Source organism: Tamandua tetradactyla, chromosome 19 (assembly GCF_023851605.1).
Source record: "Tamandua tetradactyla isolate mTamTet1 chromosome 19, mTamTet1.pri, whole genome shotgun sequence".
Classification (NCBI taxonomy): domain Eukaryota; kingdom Metazoa; phylum Chordata; class Mammalia; order Pilosa; family Myrmecophagidae; genus Tamandua; species Tamandua tetradactyla.
In genome coordinates, this window is record NC_135345.1 from 3,468,007 (window position 1) to 3,486,681 (window position 18,675).

General features: G+C 48.6%; 1 protein-coding gene across 3 annotated transcripts in view; it reads left to right on the plus strand.

The window, feature by feature from the left end:
- The window catches only part of RGS12 (regulator of G protein signaling 12), a 177,442-nt gene that overhangs the window by 72,406 nt on the left and 86,361 nt on the right, over positions 1-18,675 (plus strand). For all 3 annotated transcript variants that reach the window (XM_077136288.1, XM_077136289.1, XM_077136290.1), the window contains exon 3: positions 13,983-14,099. In XM_077136288.1, coding sequence (XP_076992403.1) covers positions 13,983-14,099 — 117 coding nt within the window. The remainder of the gene's footprint in view (positions 1-13,982; positions 14,100-18,675) is intronic.

Below are 18,675 nucleotides of genomic sequence, written 5' to 3' on the forward strand. Positions count from 1 at the left end.
TTTATTGTAGATGCAACCAACTGACTAATGATCTAAGTCCATGAAATGTCCTCACATCAATAGTCAGGCCTGTGTTTGCTTGACCAGACAACTGGACACCATCACGTGGCCAGGTTGACACATGAATCTAGCTATTACACAGATCAATGGAATAGAACTGAAATTCAATTCCAGGGATAAATCCACACATCTATGGCCAGTTGATTTTTGACAAGGGTGTCAAATCTGTTATGTGTAGAAATAATGATCTCTTCCACAAATGGTGCTGGAACAACTGAAAAGGCACATGCAAAAAGGATGAATGTAGACTGAGGCTACATATTGCCAAATAATTCAAAATGGATCAATGACCTAAATATAATAACTAATACTATAAAATTCTGATTTATTAGAAATTATAGGGAAATATCCTTAGGACCTTTATTTGACAATGGAGTTTTAAGTTTGATGCCAAAAGCACAAATGATAAAAGAAAAAAGATAAAGTGGACTTCATTAAAATGAAAAACGTTTGCATCAAAGTACATCATTAAGCTGGAGGGAAGTGACTGAAACTGCTGAGCTGTGTTCCAGTAGCTTTGATTCTTGAAGACGACTGTATAAAAATATAAATTTACAATGTGACTGTGTGATTGTGAAAACCTTGGGTCTTATGCACCTTTTATCCAGGGTATGGACAGATGAGTAAAAAAAAATGCAGATTAAATAAATAATAGTGGGGATAAGGGGTAAAATAAACTGGGTAGATGGAAATACTAGTGGCAATGAGAAGGGGGATAAGGGGTATGGTATGTTTGAATTTTTTCTTTTTATTTCTTTTTATGGAGTGATACAAATGTTCTAAAAAGTGATCACAGTGATGAATACACAACTATGTGATGAGATTGTGAGCCACTGATTGTACACCATATATGGAATGTATGTGTATGAAGATTTGTTAATAAAAAATTTTTTTTTAAAGTACATCTCTATGAAAGTAAAAAGACAGGCTTCAGAATTGGGGAAAGTATTTGGAAGCCATTTATCTGATAAAAGTTGAATATCCAGAAAATACAAAGAAACTGCAATTCAACAATAAAAAGACAGAAAATAACAAGCATTGGTGAGGATTACAGAAATAAGAAGCCTCATACATTGTTAATAGGAATGTGCTGTGGTGCAGCAAATGTGGAAAAGATTGGTGGCTTCTCTGAAAGTTAAACGTAGAATTACCGTAACTCAGCAATTCCACTCCTAGGTATATGCCCAAAGACCTGCAATTCCACTCCTAGGTATATGCCCAAAGACCTGCAATTCCACTCCTAGGTATATGCCCAAAGACCTGCAATTCCACTCCTAGGTATATGCCCAAAGACCTGCAAGCGAGGAATTGGACAGATACTTGTAGCTCAGTGTCCATCCCAGCTTTACTTACAATTGCCAAAAGATGGAATCAGCCCACGTGCCCATCCACAGACCACAGGTAAGCAGACTGGTCTAACCATACAATGGGGCAGCTGCAGAAAGAAGTGAAGTGCTGGTACTTGCTACAACATGGGTGAACCTTGAAGCCATCGTGCTGGGTGAAAGGAGCCAGACACAGAAGGACAGATGCTGTATGATCTCTCTTCTGTGACATACCTATAATGAGCAAATTCACAGAGATGGAAAGAAGAATAGTGGTCTCCAGGAGTAAGGGGAGTTATTTCTAAATGAGTTTGAGTTTTGGTTTGGGCTTGTGATTATAGTCTGGACATAGATGGTGGTGAATGTTCCACAGTATTGCCAATGGACTTAATATCAAAGAATTGTCTACCTAAAATGGTAAAAATTATTTTTTATTTTGTGTATTTTACTGCAATTAAAAGTAGACACGTTAATTATTTTAAAAGATCTACTGAGACTCAAGCTTCACTAACAACTTCTAGGAACTGTGCATCCTGCGGAGCAGGGGGAGGGCCCTGCCAGTGTCCCTGCCCAGGTGCTTTCTTGCTGCCCTGGGATGTACGGGGCTGCATTTAACAGGGGAGGTGTCTGAGTGATATGTGTGCCACATCACGCGTGGGCAAGGGAGCCGCGTGGGTTGGTGAAGCATTTCATTGTACACCTTCCATCGTCAAGGGTGCCGTATCCCATAAATACAAGGATTCCGGGCTTTCGTTTTGACCAGGAACCACCCTGGGCGCACGGGGTAGGACTGTTAGTGTTCGTAGGTGAGCATTCCCCGAGCCGTCACCCTCACTGTGTCTGCCAGGTCCTGTCAGCAGCAAGGCGACTCGCACATGTCCTCGGGGCACCCCCGTTCTCTGCGGCAGCCCCGACTGAGGGCGGGAAGGGACGGCAGGGCGGCTGCCGCTGCCTCTGCGCCCTTCTGCTCACGTCGGTCCCCAGTGCCGAGTCCGAGAAAGGATGTTCCTTGGGCTTTGCTGGCAATAGTAGCACCTAGAACAGTGCCTTGCATTTAGGAGGCTTTAATAAACACTGAATAAATACTGCTTATTGAGAGTTGTGTGGAAAAACAAGGTATTTCCCCACTGCAGGATACGTGTCAGAGGGAAATGGTTCCTACCTGCGGGCAGGAGTCCACAGGCCCGCTGTTAGGTGGGTGGCCGCCTCGGGGCCCCTGGGTGGGGCTCCCGGGGGGGGTCCTGGGTGGGGATCCCTGGTGGGGCCCCGGGGCGCCCCTCTTCCCACGCCCGCCCCTTCGCGCCGGAGGACAGCTCCCTGCTGGCCTCAGGCCGTGCCCCCCATCTCCACCCAAGCGGCCTCATCACAAGGGCCCGTCAGGTGTCCGCCCGCAGGCGTGGCTCACGATGGAGAACGAGCTTCCCGCGCACAGCCCCAAGGCCCGCATGCTGTGAGCGTGCGGCTTCAGGAAGGCCGAGGCGCCCGGCCCTCACCCAAGCGTCTGGGGAGCCCGCCTGCGAGCCGCGTGCCCCCGGCAGTCATGGCGGCCCCTCACCAGCGCCTCCGGGGCACGCGTCCCATTGGCCACAGCCGGGTCATGTGGTGCACCTCGCTGCAAGGGACGCTGGGAAACGCAGGCTGTCGCTGCATGCCTAGATGACCCGTCACCCGCAAGCGGAGCGCTTATTGCAGGGGAAGGAACACTCAGGGGTCAGCTAAGCATTTAACACCCCATGTTTGTGTAAAATGTCAACACCCCTCACACTCATCCATTTAAAAGCATACGTATGTTTGTCTGCAAATATGTAGCAAAAATACAAAGGAAATCCTCCAAATTGATAGTTATACCTGAGGAGTGGGAAGAGAAGACCGGGAAGGAGAGAGGAAGGTTTTATCTTGTGTTCTTTCCATTTATTATGACGGGAGCCTGAACGTATTTTACTCACAAAAAGATAAAATTTCTTTTGGAGAAAAAAAAGGACAAAGAGAGTGAGGCATACATAGCATGGGGAACCGTAGGCTTTTATATGGCATGGCTGGTTATCAATTCATCACATGCCACGCCAGGAGAGTTCTGGACTCAACAGACGTTTTGTGCATTTTTCAAATACAATGAGAGGAAGTTTTAAAATAGATTGTAAAAACACCCAGGCATCTGGAGAATTCTAAAGGCCATAATTGAGGTCCCATGATGTAAATCCCTCTTTAACCGCGGCTTCCATCACTGCCCATGTAGACCATGACCTCTGGTTAACCACTCCCCGCCCCAAATCTAACAGGAAGGCGGAACAACAGGCTCCAAGTCCCCGGGCACGTGAGGACAGGCGACTCCGTTAGGAGGAACTCGCCAGGGTCGCCGTCTCGCAGGGACACGTGCTTGTGAAGCGGCCCTGGGGGCACTGTGCTACAGGCAGCTCATTTTGATGAGTGTTTGTCATGTGCCATCTGTGGGGAGCAGTGCCAGGCTGGGAGGTGGCCCCAGTTCGGGTTGGAAATGCTGTGACAGGCAGGGAAGGAGGGGGTGGGAGGCAGAGGGGTGGGGCACCTGCTTCACAACCCCAGAAGGTCCCGATGGTCTTCCTGGGGAGGCGCACAGAGACCGGGCGCTTTGAGATGAAGGGACCCAAGCAAGGGTGGCGGCATGAGCATGGCACCATGTCCTGTCCTCTTTTTCTTTTATTTGGTTTCTAGGAAAAGCAAGACTCTTCAGGGCTAAGCAGCCCGCATGTTCTCACCTGAACCAGAAGGGTTGAAATGTTTGAATCCTGTACAGTATATTGATTAGTTTGTTCATTGTTAGTTTTATAAAAGTGGCTTCATAATTCCATCATCTGCAGCTTGTCTTTTAATCATTCAGTATCATTTCAAAGATTTATCCATGATATTATCTGTAGCTACTACATTTTATTTTAATGCTATATAGTATTCCATTGCAAGAATACACCACTACTCATTTGTATATTTATCATGTCTCCCTTTGTGTCTTTTATCTATCTGACCCTCACACCTTTCTCTCTCTCTCTCTCTGTCTTTACTTTAGAAAGGATTAATAATGCTCTAGTGAATGTTTTTGCATATGTCTCCAGGTGTGTATAGGAAAGAATTTCTCTGTGGGCATTACCAAGGAGCGAGACAGCTGGTTTGTAGCTGTATTCCGCTTTACAGGTGACATCTCACATTAAGTTTTTAATACCTATGCTTGGTTGTACTGCCTGAAAGTAGACTGGAGGTCTGGGGCAGGGAGACATCTAATGGTCGCTTTCCTATAGTAGCCACACTGGTTTCCCGCGCACGGCGATGTGATGAGAGAGAGGCCACAGGTCACTGTGCATACCAGCTCGCGTATAGCCAGGGAGCCCTGCGAGCGTGGACCTGGGAGCGAGTGTAGACGCTGTCCCAGCCCTGTCTGCTCTTTACGTGAACAGCTGCTGCTTGGGATAGAGGGGAGGAGTCCTGGTCCCACCCTCACCCCCTGCACTGCGAGCAGAAGTCTCTCAAGGAACCTCAGACCAGCGCCTGCCAGCCATGTCCAGAGCCCCAGGTTTCACCTCCTCCTCCCTGCAAAATGTGGAAACACTTCTGGGGAGGCAGATCCTTTCTGGGATTTTCACGGTCTATTCAGTCTTTTTATAGCTTTCAGTAAAACTTGCTCAGAATACCGTAATTGTGCAGAAACAGAAGTATTTCTGTTTTTATATGTTTTCCTAGTCCCATACTAGGTATGAGTTCAAATTGCTCCACATTCTTGCCAACATTTGAGGTTGTCAAACTTCTTTATTTTTTGCTAATCTAATAGTTGTAATATGCTCTCATTGTGGCTTTAACTTGCATTCCCTTGTGTTCTAGTTTACTAGCTGCTGGAATGCAATATACCAGAAACAGAATGGCTTTTAAAAAGGGGAATTTAATAAGTTGCTAGTTTACAGTTTTAAGGCCGAGAAAATGTCCCAGTTAAAGCAAGTCTATAGAAATGTCCAATCTAAGACATCCAGGGAGCAATACCTTGGTTCAAGAAGGCCGATGAAGTTCAGGGTTTCTCTCTCAAGTGAGAAGGCACATGGCAAACACAGTCAGGGCTCCTCTCTCATCTGGAAGTGCACATGGAGAGCATGGTGTCATCTCCTAGCTTTCTCTCCTGACTTCCTGTTTCATGAAGCTCCTGGGGAGGCATTTTCCTTCTTCATCTCCAAAGGTCGCTGTCTTGTGGGCTCCCTGCTTCTCATGGTTATGTAGTTCTTCTCTGCTCTCTCTGAATCTCCTAGCTTGTTGTTCTCTTGTTGTTCTCTTTTATAGGATTCCAGTAAAGTAATCAAGACCCACCCAAATGGGTGGAGACACATTTCCCCCAATCCAGCTTAACAACCACTCTTGATTGGGTTACATCTCCAGGGAGATGATCTAATTACAGATTCAAACATACAGTATTGAATAGGGATTATTCTGTCTTTACAAAATGGGATTTAGATTAAAACATGACTTTTCTAAAGGAACGTACATCCTTCCAAACCAGCACACCTTGCTTACAAAGATTTCAGGTGCCTACTCAAATCTTTTGCCCATTTTCCTATTGGGTTGTCCTTTTCATATTCATTTGTAGAAATATAGAGACTGGTTGTTATTCCCTTGCTGATGATATGTAATGCACATATTCCTCCCCAGTTTATGGCTTTTTTTTTTGTTTGTTTTCTTTTTTTGTGTCTGTGCTGGTTTGAAAGTATTATGTACTCCAGAATAGCCATGTTTTAATCCTGATCCAGTCTTGTGGGAGTGGCTGTTTCTTTTAATCCTGATTCAGTACTGCAGGGCAGAAACTTTTGATTGGATTGTCTCCACAGAGATGTGACACACTCAATTGCAGGTTTGGTCTTTTGATTAGATGGAGATGTGACTCCACCTATTCTAGGTAGGTCTTGATTAGTTTACTGGAAACCTTTAAAAGGGAAAACATCTTGGAGAGAGTCAGAAACAACACAGCTGACAAACTTCAGAGCAGAGCTGACACAGATGGCGACACTCGGAGAGCAGAGACACGGATGTTTGGAGATGCTTGGAACCCAGCAAACATCACCATGAGAAGTTAAGCAAGCCAGAATCTGGTGAGAGCCAAGGGAAGCCAAGAGATGAAAGCCAGCCCCAGAGAAGCAAAGTGAGGAGCCCGCACAGGCACAGAGGCTGAAAGCAATGGAGCCCAGGAGCAAAGGATAAAAAAAAACTGACAGAGTTGTTTTCTTGAATTAAGGTATCTTTCCCTGCATGCCCTAAGTTTGGACATTTGGCTTAGAAGTGTACACTTGTAACTTATTAAGTTTCCCTTTTTAAAAGCCATCCCAGTTCTGGTATATTGCATTCTTGGAGCTTGCAATTTAACACAGTATCTTTTGACAAACAGAAGTTCTTGACTTTATTATAGCAAGCCTGTCAACCTTTTATGGTTTGCACTTTTGTGTCTTCTTAGGTAATAAATTCCTACAACTCTGAGGTCAGAAAATTTTTCTCCTTTTTCTCTTCTTAAAAGTTTTTTGGAGTTGATATTTCTGAATGGAATAAGGTAGGATGAGTGGTAATGGCTTTTCTATGTGGATGACCAGTTGTTCTAGTGTTATTGGCTCAGTTCATTCTTTCACGTAGGTCAGAAGTACTGCCTCTGTGATAACCCTAACAGCACAATTCTCTTTTTTACGTTGATGGATTTGGCTTGCTAATATTTTAATAGAATTTGTTATCTGTATTCATGAGTGAGACTTTTATAATTTTCTGTTCTCTGACTGTGGTTGTCTGGTTTTGGTATCAAGGTTATGCTAGCCTCATAAAATTATATAATTAATGGTGGAGTTTTTTCCCCCTCCTCTTCTTCCTCTCCCTTCTCTTCTTTTCTTTCTAACTTATTCAATATTTTATATATATTAGGAATAAATCTGTTTTGTCTGTAATTAATATAGCTATACCAGCTTTCTCTGGATCAGCATTTTCTATCTTTTTATTTTAACTTTTCCATATCTCCATGTTTTACATTGTTTCTATAAATGACAGATAGTTGGATTTTTTCCTAATCCAATATGGCATTCTTTGTACAGCTCAAGAATAAGATCAGAACATATTTATGAATTTAGTCCATTTATATTTATTGGAATTGTTCATAAACATAGTATTGGTTCCATGATACTCCTTTGCAATCTGTATAAATTTACCTTTTCTAGACCTTTTCCCCCTGATTTCTTGTCTTGGTTGTTTGTTCTTGAGGCTATTTTTGGTTGGAATTCTTGCTTCATTTCCCCATCCTTTATCACTTTGGAAGTTATGTGCTTCATTTTCCCTTGTAAAGGTTCTAGTCATGCTGATTGCCTGGCACACAGTACGCTCGTGGATACTTGTTGAATAAAAATGTTTTTCTTGCTTTTCTATCTCTTCTTAAATGCCCTTTCCTACATATTCATTTGTTCTTTTTTGAGTAGGAAGCCCAGTATTTGCTGCATGTTTCTCTAGTGTCCTCAGAAAAAGGAGATTTGCTCTAACCTTTGTTCAGCTCCTCAACATGATTCTTGTAGCCAGCTCTGTAAAGTTGTCTGGTTTTTATGTTTGAAATGGAATTTTGTTGATTCTAAAATCGTTTTAATTTGGGGCTTAGAATTTTTCCTGGCATATGGAGTTTTATTGTAGCAGATTTTTACCAGGTGTGTGGTTTTTCAGCTCTCTTCCTTTTGCTCTGTGGTGCCGTCTGGGTCTCTGCCAGGCTCTGCCCGTCACTGGCCTCTAGGGCGTGGTGAGGGGGGGCAGACATCCCTCCTTGTCTGGCCCCCGCTCCCTGGAGCATCCCCCACACGTTCTTCACCCTGAGGAGGTGGTTCCCTCCCTCATAGCTCACAGGTCCAGGTTTGGTCTCCCTGACTCCACTGGACGGGTCTAGGTGACCCCCTCCCAGGGACCCTGGCTCTTTCACCTGGTGCCCCCTCCTCCCAAGTCTGGGTCCCAGCACCCCAGGACTCTCCTCCAGGTTGTGAAAGTTTAACAATGTCAACTTCTTCCTTTTGTTCTTTTTCTTGCTGGGTGATAGCTCAGTGGGTATCTCTGGGTTTGTTTTTGCCTTTTTATTCTCTAGTACCCGCTTAGCAGTTCATTACATGAAATTCTGTCTGCTGAAACAAGCGCTGTGATTTTTGGCTTCTGATGAGACCTTGACTGGTGCACCAGGAGAAGTAAATGTATCAGCTAGAAGTTTTCTTCTTCACAGTTCTCTTTAAACCCTTCAGGTGTCCTGGTCTCTCTCTGAGACTAGATTCCTGCTTAGAGTTGACCCTCTCAGCATACGAGGTGGCTGCCCTGCGGGAGGAGAAGGAATGCGGGGACAGGACAGGCTCCTTCCCACCCTCCCATCCACTCCCCCCATCCCCCCATCCCCACCCCCAGCCAGCACCCACGGGCTCGTGTTCAACCTGGGCTGGGATGTTGCATTCTAACTGGGCTCACAGATTGCAGCACTGTAGCTCAACACCCGGTCTCATCCAGGCCTGCCGCCTGCTGTGTGGCCTGGGAAAGCCCTGCGCTGGCGCCCATGTCCTCACGGTGAATGCAGGACACGGCGGCGGGCTTCCAGGCCCCGTGCTGGGTTAGAGGTGGTCATCCCCCTGAACTGGGGCCAGGGATCAGCTGGCGCGGAGGGGGCCCATGGCCGGACATGGTAGGCGCTGGGGGGCGGGGGGGGGCAGAAGACCCCGCCGGGCCTTCTTTGGGTGCTGCTTGCACGCAGCAGGCCGGCCCAGGCTGACCCTCGCAGCCTGTCGGCGCCAGCCCCGCTGCCCAGGCCTAGGGGTGGACCCTGCGGCCAGCACCCTGCTGCGACCTGAGCAGGGCCACCGGGCCTCCTGCGGCAGCTGTGACGCGGCACCGTCCATGTTAAAACTGGCGTTGACCTGGAGGAAAGGAGCTTGTGTTTCGGCCTCGTCTGGCGTCCACCTTGGGAAGAGGGGGGCCTCTGAGGGTGACGCACTCTCCTCTCCCCCTGCGCCGGGTGGCAGGGACCGTCAGCAGAGACACAGGCACTTGCTTAGGTGTCTCTGTTGGTGAAATGCAGCCACATCTGCAGTCATTCCTCTGAGCTGTTGTGTTCTCTGTCGGAAATGTTCCTGCCTGCTTGCTGGCTTAAGTTTTCCTTTCTCTTTTAAATTTCCACATCTCACCACAGTGTGTGTGTGTGTGGCTCGGTGTTGAGCTAGGTGTGAGCCCCTGTCCTGTATTTGCCTGTAATGGGGTCCGCGTTGCAAAGCTAACCGTGGAGGCGTGGTTAAACTGGTAGGTGACATACGACATTGATCCAGAATTTTCTGTGTCATCGCCTGAGTTTTAACGTGGGTCTTTATTTCTTATCACAAAGCCATGTGCTTGTTAACCACCCCCTCAAATAGAAATATAGAATAGCAAAGATATAAAGTAGGCTTGTTTTGTATGTATTTTGTGTCCTTCTTTGGTTTAACAACAGATTATGAACAACTTCCATTTGATTAATTACGCCGCAGCACGAACTCTTAAACAGCATGGCCGGGTGGCGTCCAGGGCCTCAGGTCACCCTCCCCGCTGTCTGGCCCTTAGGAGCCGCGTTTTCTGCTCTGATGAGCTCTGCCGCGTGCTCCCCCTCTGTTCTTCTGGCAGGTTCTTCACATATCTCCACGGGCAGCAGGCAGGCAGCAGAGCAGACAGGCCACTGCTTCAGGCACCTTATGGTCTGCTGGGGGGATGGGGGCACAAGCTGGGGTGCGTGCCCCGGGGTGGAGGGAAAAGACACGATGCCCACAGAGAGGTACCAGGAGACTGACTTAGATGAGGGGGTGAGGAAAGTTCTTGGAAAGGGGGACCCTAGGCTGAGACTGAGGTGTGGGCAGGGATGAAGGCTGTGAGGTGGGAAATCCCGTCCTGAGATGGGGACCTCTGGGGGAGAGTTTTGGGATAGGCAGAATTGGGGAGTTTGGGGTGGGGTCTGGTGTCTGAAGTGCCTGCTGGACACTGGCTTGAGATGGGAACCTGGAGCCGAGGGGTGAGGCTGAGCCTGGAGATAGAAATTCAAGGGTTACCGGGGTACAGGGGGGGCCATGACGTGTCCCCAGGAGAGAATGCGGCCTCCGGGGTGGGGGTGGGGCTATGACAAATGCCCAGGAAAGGGTGCAGGTAGAAAAGAAAAGCGCACAAAGGTCAGCCCTCTGGGTTTCAGGACTTATCTGTCCGGGGACCCATCTGGGAGTGTGGGTTTCTGGAAAGCTAACCTGGTGCATGGAACCCTTGTGGAATCTTATATAACACCCTAGTGTTCTTCAGGGTTGGCAGGAATGGTTTGGGTTGGGTTTGGTAAGCTATGATAGGTAGCAATGTCTAACTGAAGCTTGCGTGAGGGTGACCTCCAGCGTAGCCTCTCGACTCTATTGAATCTGTTGTGCTCTTTACTATTTTCTTCCTTCCACTAACTTCATTTCAGTTTGCTCTTCTTGTTCCATTTGCTTTAGGTGTGAATGTAGGTTATTGTTTTGTGATCTTCCTTCTGTTTTAATGTAGGCGTTTAGAGCAGTGAATTTCCCTGTGAGCACTGCTTTCACTTGATCCTGTATGTTTTGATATGTCATGTTTTTGTTTTTCTTGGCCTCAAGGTGTTTCTGAATTTCCCCTGTGATATCGTCTTTGACCTACTGGTTGTCTAATAGTGTGTTGTTTAATTTCTACATAATTGAAAATTTTCCAGTTTTCCTTCTGTTATTGATTTCTTGCTTTATTCCATTGTTTCATTACGGTCTGAGAAGATACTTTGTAGAGTTTAATATTTTTAAATTTAGTAGATTTATTTGTGGCCTAACGTTGTAGTCTCCCCTGGAAAAAGTTCCATGTGCCTTGAGAAGAAGGTGAGTTGTACATGTCCTTCAGGTCTGATTGTTTAATGGTGTTGTCAAGTGTTCTGTTTCCTCATTGCTCTTCTGTGAAGACGTTTGGTACGTTATTGAAAGTGGTGAATTGAAGTCTCCACCTGTTATTGTAGATTATGCTTATTTCTGTCTTCAATTCTGTCCATTTTTGCTTCATGTATTTTGGGGCTCTGTTGTGAGGTGCATATATATTTATAGACATTATAACATGTTATTGGATTGAATCTTTTATCAATATATAATATCCTTCTTTATCTCTTCTAATTCTTTTTTTACTTAAATCTACTTTGCCTGACAATGATATAGTTACCTCAGCTCTCTTTGATTACTGTTTATATGAAATAGCTTTTTCCACCCTCTTACCTTCAACCATTTTGTGTCTTTATAATTAAAGTGTGTCTCCTCTAGACAGCACACAGATGGATCTTGCTTTGTCATTCAGTCTGTCAGTCTCTGCCTTTTAAAGGGAGAGTTTAATCCATTGACATTTAAGGGAACTGAGAAGAAAGAATTTATTTCTGCCATTTAGCTATTTGTGTTCTGTATGGTGTGTACATTCTTTTCCACAGTTACTCCATCACTGCCTTTTTCTGTATTTAGTTGCTTTTTTGTAGTATACCATTTTGATTTCCCTCTTATTTTTGTCTGTGTTTTTTAGTTATTTTCTTAGTGGTTGCATTTGTAAATGCAGTGAACATCTCAAACTATTGAAACCAATTTCCAAAGTACTGATGTAGTTCCAGTAGCATACAAACACAGCTCCTTTATATCTCTGTCCCTCCCCCTTTATTTTGTTATTGGCTCAGATTACATCTTTATATATTGCCTACCATTAACACTGAATTATTGTGTTACTTTGTACATTTGCCTGTTAAGTCATATGGGGAGGGGAATGGTTACATCCCATAAGTACAGTAATACAGGATTTTAGGTTTCCCCACGCAGTCACCTTTACCAGTGTCCCTTATGACTCTGAGTTACTGCCTAGTGACCTTTCATTTCAGCCCGAAGGACTCCCTTTGGCATTTCCTGTAGGACAGATCTTCTTGTAATGAACCCTTTCAGCTTTATCTCTAAATGCCTTAATTTCTCCTACATTTTCAAAAGGTAATTTTGCCAGATACAGAAATCTTGGTTGTCAGTCCTTTCTGGTAAGGACTTTAAATGTGGCACCCCCCTGCCTTCTGCCCCGTGGTTTCTGAGGAGTCCGCATCAGGTTACCCTTATGGGGTCCTGGTGTGGGACAGGTTGCGTCTCTCTTGGCTTCCGAAATTCTCTCTTTGCCTTTGGATTTTGACAACTTTATTATAACGTGTCTTGGTGTAGAGCTCTTAGAGTTTGTCCTGCTGGGAGTTTGCTGAGAATCCTGGCTGTGTATATTCATGTATTTTGTCAGATTTGGGAGGTTTTCAGCCATGATTTCTTCAAATACTTTTTCTGTTCCTTTCTTTCTTTCATCTTCTGGGACTCTGGTGATGAGTATGTTGGTGATCAGACGGTACATCACAGGTCCCTCGGGCTCTGTTCATTTTTCTTTATTACTTTTTACTTCTGCTCCTTGCACTGGAAAATTTCTATTGTATTGTGTTCAAGTGTGCTGATCCTTTCTTATGCCCGTTCAAACCTGCTGCTCAATCTGGCTGATGAGTTTTTTTTTCTTACTGTGCAGCTCCAAAATCCCTGTTTAGCTTCTTTTTATGATTTCCATCTCTTTATTTTGTTCAGGTGATGTTTTCCTCATTTCCTTTAGTTTTTTTTGACCATGGATTCCTTTAGCCTCACACCTTGTTTAGGAGGTTGACTGAAGTCTTTGACCAACAGTCCCAATGTATGTGCTTCCTTGGGGCATGTCTGTTTGCGGTTTACCTCTGTGGGTGGGCCGTAGTTTCCCCTTTCTTTGTATGTTTTGTAATTTTTTGTTGTGCTCTGGACATTTTGAGTATTATGCTATTATAACTGGAAATCTGGTTCTCCCACTGCTATGGGGCTCCAATGGTTTTTTTGGTTTTGTTGTTTTATTGAGGGCTGGAGCCATCAATTTGTGACTTTTCCAAACTATTCTTGTTTCCAAATAAATGGGGACTGGAATGTCAGAGACTCATAAGGAGGTTGCCATCTCCTTAAGCATCCTCCGCCACCTCTGTCCTGGGGGCTGGAACAGGGCCTCAGGCCGGGCCCCAGGATCTGAATAGCTGACCACAGCAGGGGTCAGTGACCAGGACACACCCTGGACTTTGGAGGACTGGGTCCTTGTGTCCCACCCTGACACATACAGCTGTCGCCATGGCTGGTCCTGGAGTGGGGCTGCTGCTGGGAAGGGGGCACTCACCTCTCGACCTGTCCCTCCCTCCCGCTTCTCCCTGGATCTGTGCAGAGCTCCCCTGGGCTCCAGTTTCAAAACAGCTGGTTCCGTCAGTTCTGCCCAGTCCAGGAGGTTATTTGTGGAGGGGCCGATTGCTGGAGCATCCTCCTGCCCTGGTCCTTAGCCGGGAGCAGCCCTGGTGGGTGGCTTTCTCCCCAGCTCTGTGATCAGGAGGTCAAGGCCGGGAGATGTGGTCTGGGCACGCAGGGGGCATGTTGGGTGCGGGCGTGTGACCAGCCATGCCGCTCTCCAGCCACGCCGGCAGCGCTTCAGGACAGAACAGAGCAGCTTTTCTCACGAGCATAACTTGTTTTTTAAATTTTTCTTTGTGTTTAGGGTTCCAAATTTGGGCGTGGACTTGGCCTTGTTCAGACTTCTCAGCGTCCCTCTGCTCGGAGATCGTTTGGAAGGTCCAAAAGATTTAGTGTCACTCGCTCGCTTGACGACCTCGAGGTAATGCCATTTTCGTTACTCTTCAGGTTTTCAGGAGTAATGGTCAAACTCGCCGGCCTGTCTGAAGCCGCTGCTGTTTCTTCCCACCCTCCAGCGGTTGCCATGTCGAGGGAGGAGGAGATTGTCCTTCCCTTGCGCCTTCTGTCCGTCTGCCACCCTGTGCACGTGAACCTCGGAGCTTTCCAGGGTCGTGTGCGTGCACCAGCCGCTGGCCCAGTGTGGGATGCAAGTGTGTCTAATCCTCAGGAAGGCCCCGTGGGGAGGCACGCATCCCCCTTTAAAGGCAGGACGCAGGTCTGGAGGCACAGAGCATCGTTTTGAGTGTTGTGTAACTTTACTGTGTTCTACCCTGTTTTTTAAATATGGCCTCATGTTTCCAAACTACCTGTGTGGTTTGGTTGGCCGCTCACCTTGCCACACGGTGTCCCTTTATGGGGGTGCCACACACTGCTCTCAGGGAGACTGGCGGGTATTTCCCTATGAGGTGAGCGTCTGTGGGCCTTCTCGTGCAAGTCCCTTTGTGCCCACGTGACAGTCTGAGGGAAGATTCTGGAACATTCTGGAGCTGGGTAATGGGTGTGGCCAAGCGGCTGAGCAGGGCTTGCTCCTGCCGCTGTCCACAGCTGGCTGTGTCTTTGTCCCCTCCTCCTGGTTGACCCTTGGCACGGTCAGGCCTGAGCTCCTGCAGGGCTGTTGGGATGGAGTGGCGCCTGGCCTTGGCTAGCCAGGCCGAGCTGTGCTTGTGGGCGCCCTGCTTTGAATGGCCTGCCTGCTGGTGCCCTTTCCTACCGGCTTCTCCTGGAGACTCTGAATGGCTCTTCGTATGTTCTGGGTACAAGTCCTTTGTCAGATAAATGGTTGAAAAGACCACCACTGCAGCTTCTTTCTAACTTACGGTGCCTTTAGTTGTGTTTTAAAAATTAACTCTATGTAAGAGTACTTCAATATCATCAGCTAAAATAAATGGATTTTTTTTGTTTCTTGCTGAAAACCATGAGTTACTGAGACTGCAGGGTGCAGCTGGACTCCCTGGCCACCGGAGCCGGGAGGGCCTCTCACACGTGGGGGGTGGCGGACAGAGGGCCACGCGCTGGGGAACATGCAGTGGGGCCCGCCTGGCTTGAGGGAGACTCACGGCATGTGGTCAGGCCATGGCCTGGACAGGAGGGACAAGCACCCTGGCCCTTGCTGAAGGCGCAAGGGGGAGACTGCGGGGGTCCAGCTTTTAGGACCCGCGGGGCGGGCTAGCCACGCCTGTGCTCCTGGGAGTCTGGGTGCCCCGCCTCTGGTGGGGAGGGGAGGGGGAGGGGGGAGGGGAGGGGAGGGGGAGGGGAGAAGAGGGCGAGGGGGAGGGAAGGGAGGCGAGAGGTCCGCAGCAGGCCCTGCCAAGGCATGTGTGGGCATTGCCGGAGCTCTGTCCATCTGTCTGTCTCCTTGCTGCCTTTGGTGGTGCCGGGTGACCATGAGAGGGTCTCTAAAGAACCTGCCTCTGGGACCTCGTTCTGGGATTGGCTCCATCAGGCCTTGCCCCGGGGTGGGCTCCGTCCCGCCTTGTCCTTGTCCCGGGGTGGGCTTTGTCTGACCTCATCCACGTCCTGGGGTGGGCCCTGTCCAGCCTTGCTTCAGTGAGAGGAAACGGAGAGTGAGGGACCGTCCTCCTGGATTTAGGGTCCAGGACCACTGCACACGTCCACTCGCCCCCTCCCCCTCAACCCATTGCCACCCCTCATGCCCCCTCCCCCCTCCCATCCCCTTGCCCTCCCTCACACCCTCCCCCCTTTGCTGTCTCTCCCCCTTCCCTGCCCCCTTGCCCCTCTTCTCCTCGCCCCCTTGCTCTGCCTCTCCCCCGTGCCCCTCCCGCTTCTACCCCTCCCCCCTCCCCCTTCCCCACCCCCTTGCTGCCCTCCCCTCCCCTCCTCCCCTCATCCTCCCTTCCCCTCCACGCTCACTCTGCCCCCCCCGCTGTGCGTGGCCCTTCAGCACCCACGAATAGCGAAGACCCCTCCCTGCCCCCCAGAGTGCTCTCCCCTGCACGGAGGTACCTGGAGACGGGCAGGAGCCCCACCTCCAGGACAGGCGCAGAGCTGCAAGCTGCAGGGGCAGCGACTGGAAAGTGGGCGTCCGAGGAGTGCGCAGCACCCAGGCATGGCTGGGGGCACAGGCCAGAGATGCCGGGAGGGCTGGGTGCGCTCCCCTCTGGGCCCTGCCCGGTCCGCAGCCGGCGGCCAGCGCAGCTTGCAGGTGCCTGGGTAGGTCAGAAAGATACTCCAGAGCCTCGGGGGGCGGGCGGGGGGTGGGGTGGGGTGGCTCTGGGCACCCATCCCTGCTTTAGATCGGCTCCTCCAGAGCCTGGGCGTGCTCTGAGGGCGGCCCTTGTCGCAGCCCCTGGGGCTGAGGCTGCGGAGGAATTTTCCTGCCTCCCTCAAAACTGTGAAAGACAATGCAAGTCTGCAGTGACTGGGCAAGGGCTGAGTTAAGAAGATGCTGCTTCAGAAGCCGTAGGAGAGGCTCCTGTGCCCTTGCTGAGCCCTTTGCCACCTCGTCCACAGCGTGGGGTGATCCACCTCGCGCCCCCCTTGTGGGTGCCTGGCCCTGTTCCAGAGGGAGCAGAGTGGCCCGTGCACACGCTGGGCTGCACGAGTGCAGTGCCTAGCTGTTGGGGTGGGATGGGCAGTCTGAGGGACTGAGCAGGGATATGTCTCAGGTCCCCAGGGTTATCTGTGGGCTGAGGGCAGAGAAGCCGCTTGTGGACAGCTGGGGCTGTCTGTGCGGGAAACCAGTTGCAGTGGCCTGGGGCAAAGGTCCACCTGAATTAATCACTCAGAGCAGCTCCAGGATGGGGGAAGGTCTGTTTCAAAGGGAATAGAGGAGGTGTTATTCAAGCCCCTGTAAACTGTAAACGTGGACTTCCCAAGGCCAGGGGCAACCCAGACCCAGGAAGAGAAGCAGGCTCATGGCTCCAGGCAGTGCAGGTGAGACGGAGAGGACCTGCCCTTCCCTGCTGCCTCGAGCTGATCATGAGAGAGGGCTGAGTGCTGACGGAGACCACCAGCAAAGCAGAGGCAGTGTGCAAAGACACAGAGAGGTGCTTCTGCTACGGTTTGTCTTAATTACCTCCTGGCATTTAAGAAAACCCCTGTCAGACCTCTAGCTGGGTACAGACTTAAGGACAGACAAACAGGGACTAAATCCCAGCGTTAACACTTTAAAAGGCACAGCATGCAACAGAAGATTTCAAGACAAACAAAGAAGTAGGAAATGATTGCCCATCCAAAGGATCAAGATAAAACTCTGGGAGCCATCAGCGAACAAAGTTTGTACTTACTGGAAAGAGATTTAAAAAAGGATCCTCAGTCTGCTCAAGGAGCTAAAGGAAAACACAGAGAAAGAGCTAAAGAATATGAGGGAAACTATCTTTTTGAGATTCCCAGTAAGAACCAAACAGAAATAATGAGGGTGAAGCACCCATGACTAAATGGAAGATCCCCTCGAGGGCTGCAACAGCATATTGGAGGTGGCAAAGAAAAATCAGCAGCCTTGAAGACAAGACGGATGGAAATGAATCAGGCTGAGAAGCTGAAATAAGAAAGAAAAGGAAAGAGTGACCAGAGTTAAGCTTAAACTCCCCCTTCCCTAGCCCTTTCCCAGAGACCATGGGGCACATCCAGCACCCCAGTATATGCACGGTGGGAGTCCCAGAAGAAGAAAGCAGAAGGAGACAGAGGGAATATTCACAGAAACAGTGGCAGAGGACTTCCCAAGGTTAATGAAAGATGCGCGTGTGCACATTCATGACGTCTGAGAAATGCCGAGCGGGATGAGCTCAGAGAGAGCCACACCTGGACGCGCAGGGATCAGTACGCCCAGTGCCAGCGACGAGGAGAAAGTTCTGAAAGCTGCGAGGGAAAATCAGCCCATTACATCCATGAAGGTCCCGCGGGGTTAACTTCTGAGTCCTCACTGAAGCCACGGGGGCAGGGTGAGGTGGAATGAAATATTTAAAATGCTGAAAGAAAACAATTGCTGAGCAAGAATCTTATGTCCATCAAGACCTTTTTCAACAATGAGGGGAGAGTAAGACATTCCCAGGTGGACGAAAGCTGAGGGAGCCGGTCACCACCGACCTGCCTCACGAGTAAGGCTGGAGGGGCTCTTCAGGGCAAAGGGAGGGGGCACTGGACAGTGGTCGAAGCAGAGACCTCCGGGAAAGACAGCCATGGGGGCACTTGTGACGCCTGTGCTGCTGCATTGCACAGTTTGGAATGTGGCTCCACTTCTTACCCCTACAGGCACTAAGATGAAAATGCATAAAAAGTAAGGAAAATCCATGCTTTTGAACTTACGGTGTACAAAGATATGAAATAATTATAAATAAGCAAATTATAGAGTCAGAAATCAAAACTCAGTTTACCAGCTGTCAGACAGGGCTAGGGAAGGGGGCGTCAAAGCTCCACTGGCACAGGGTTTCTGTTTGGCTTGATGGGAAAGTTTTGGTAATGGATCCTGGTGACGGTAGCCCAACATTGTGAATGTAATTCACGGCGCTAAATTATATATTTTATTTATTTTTATTTTG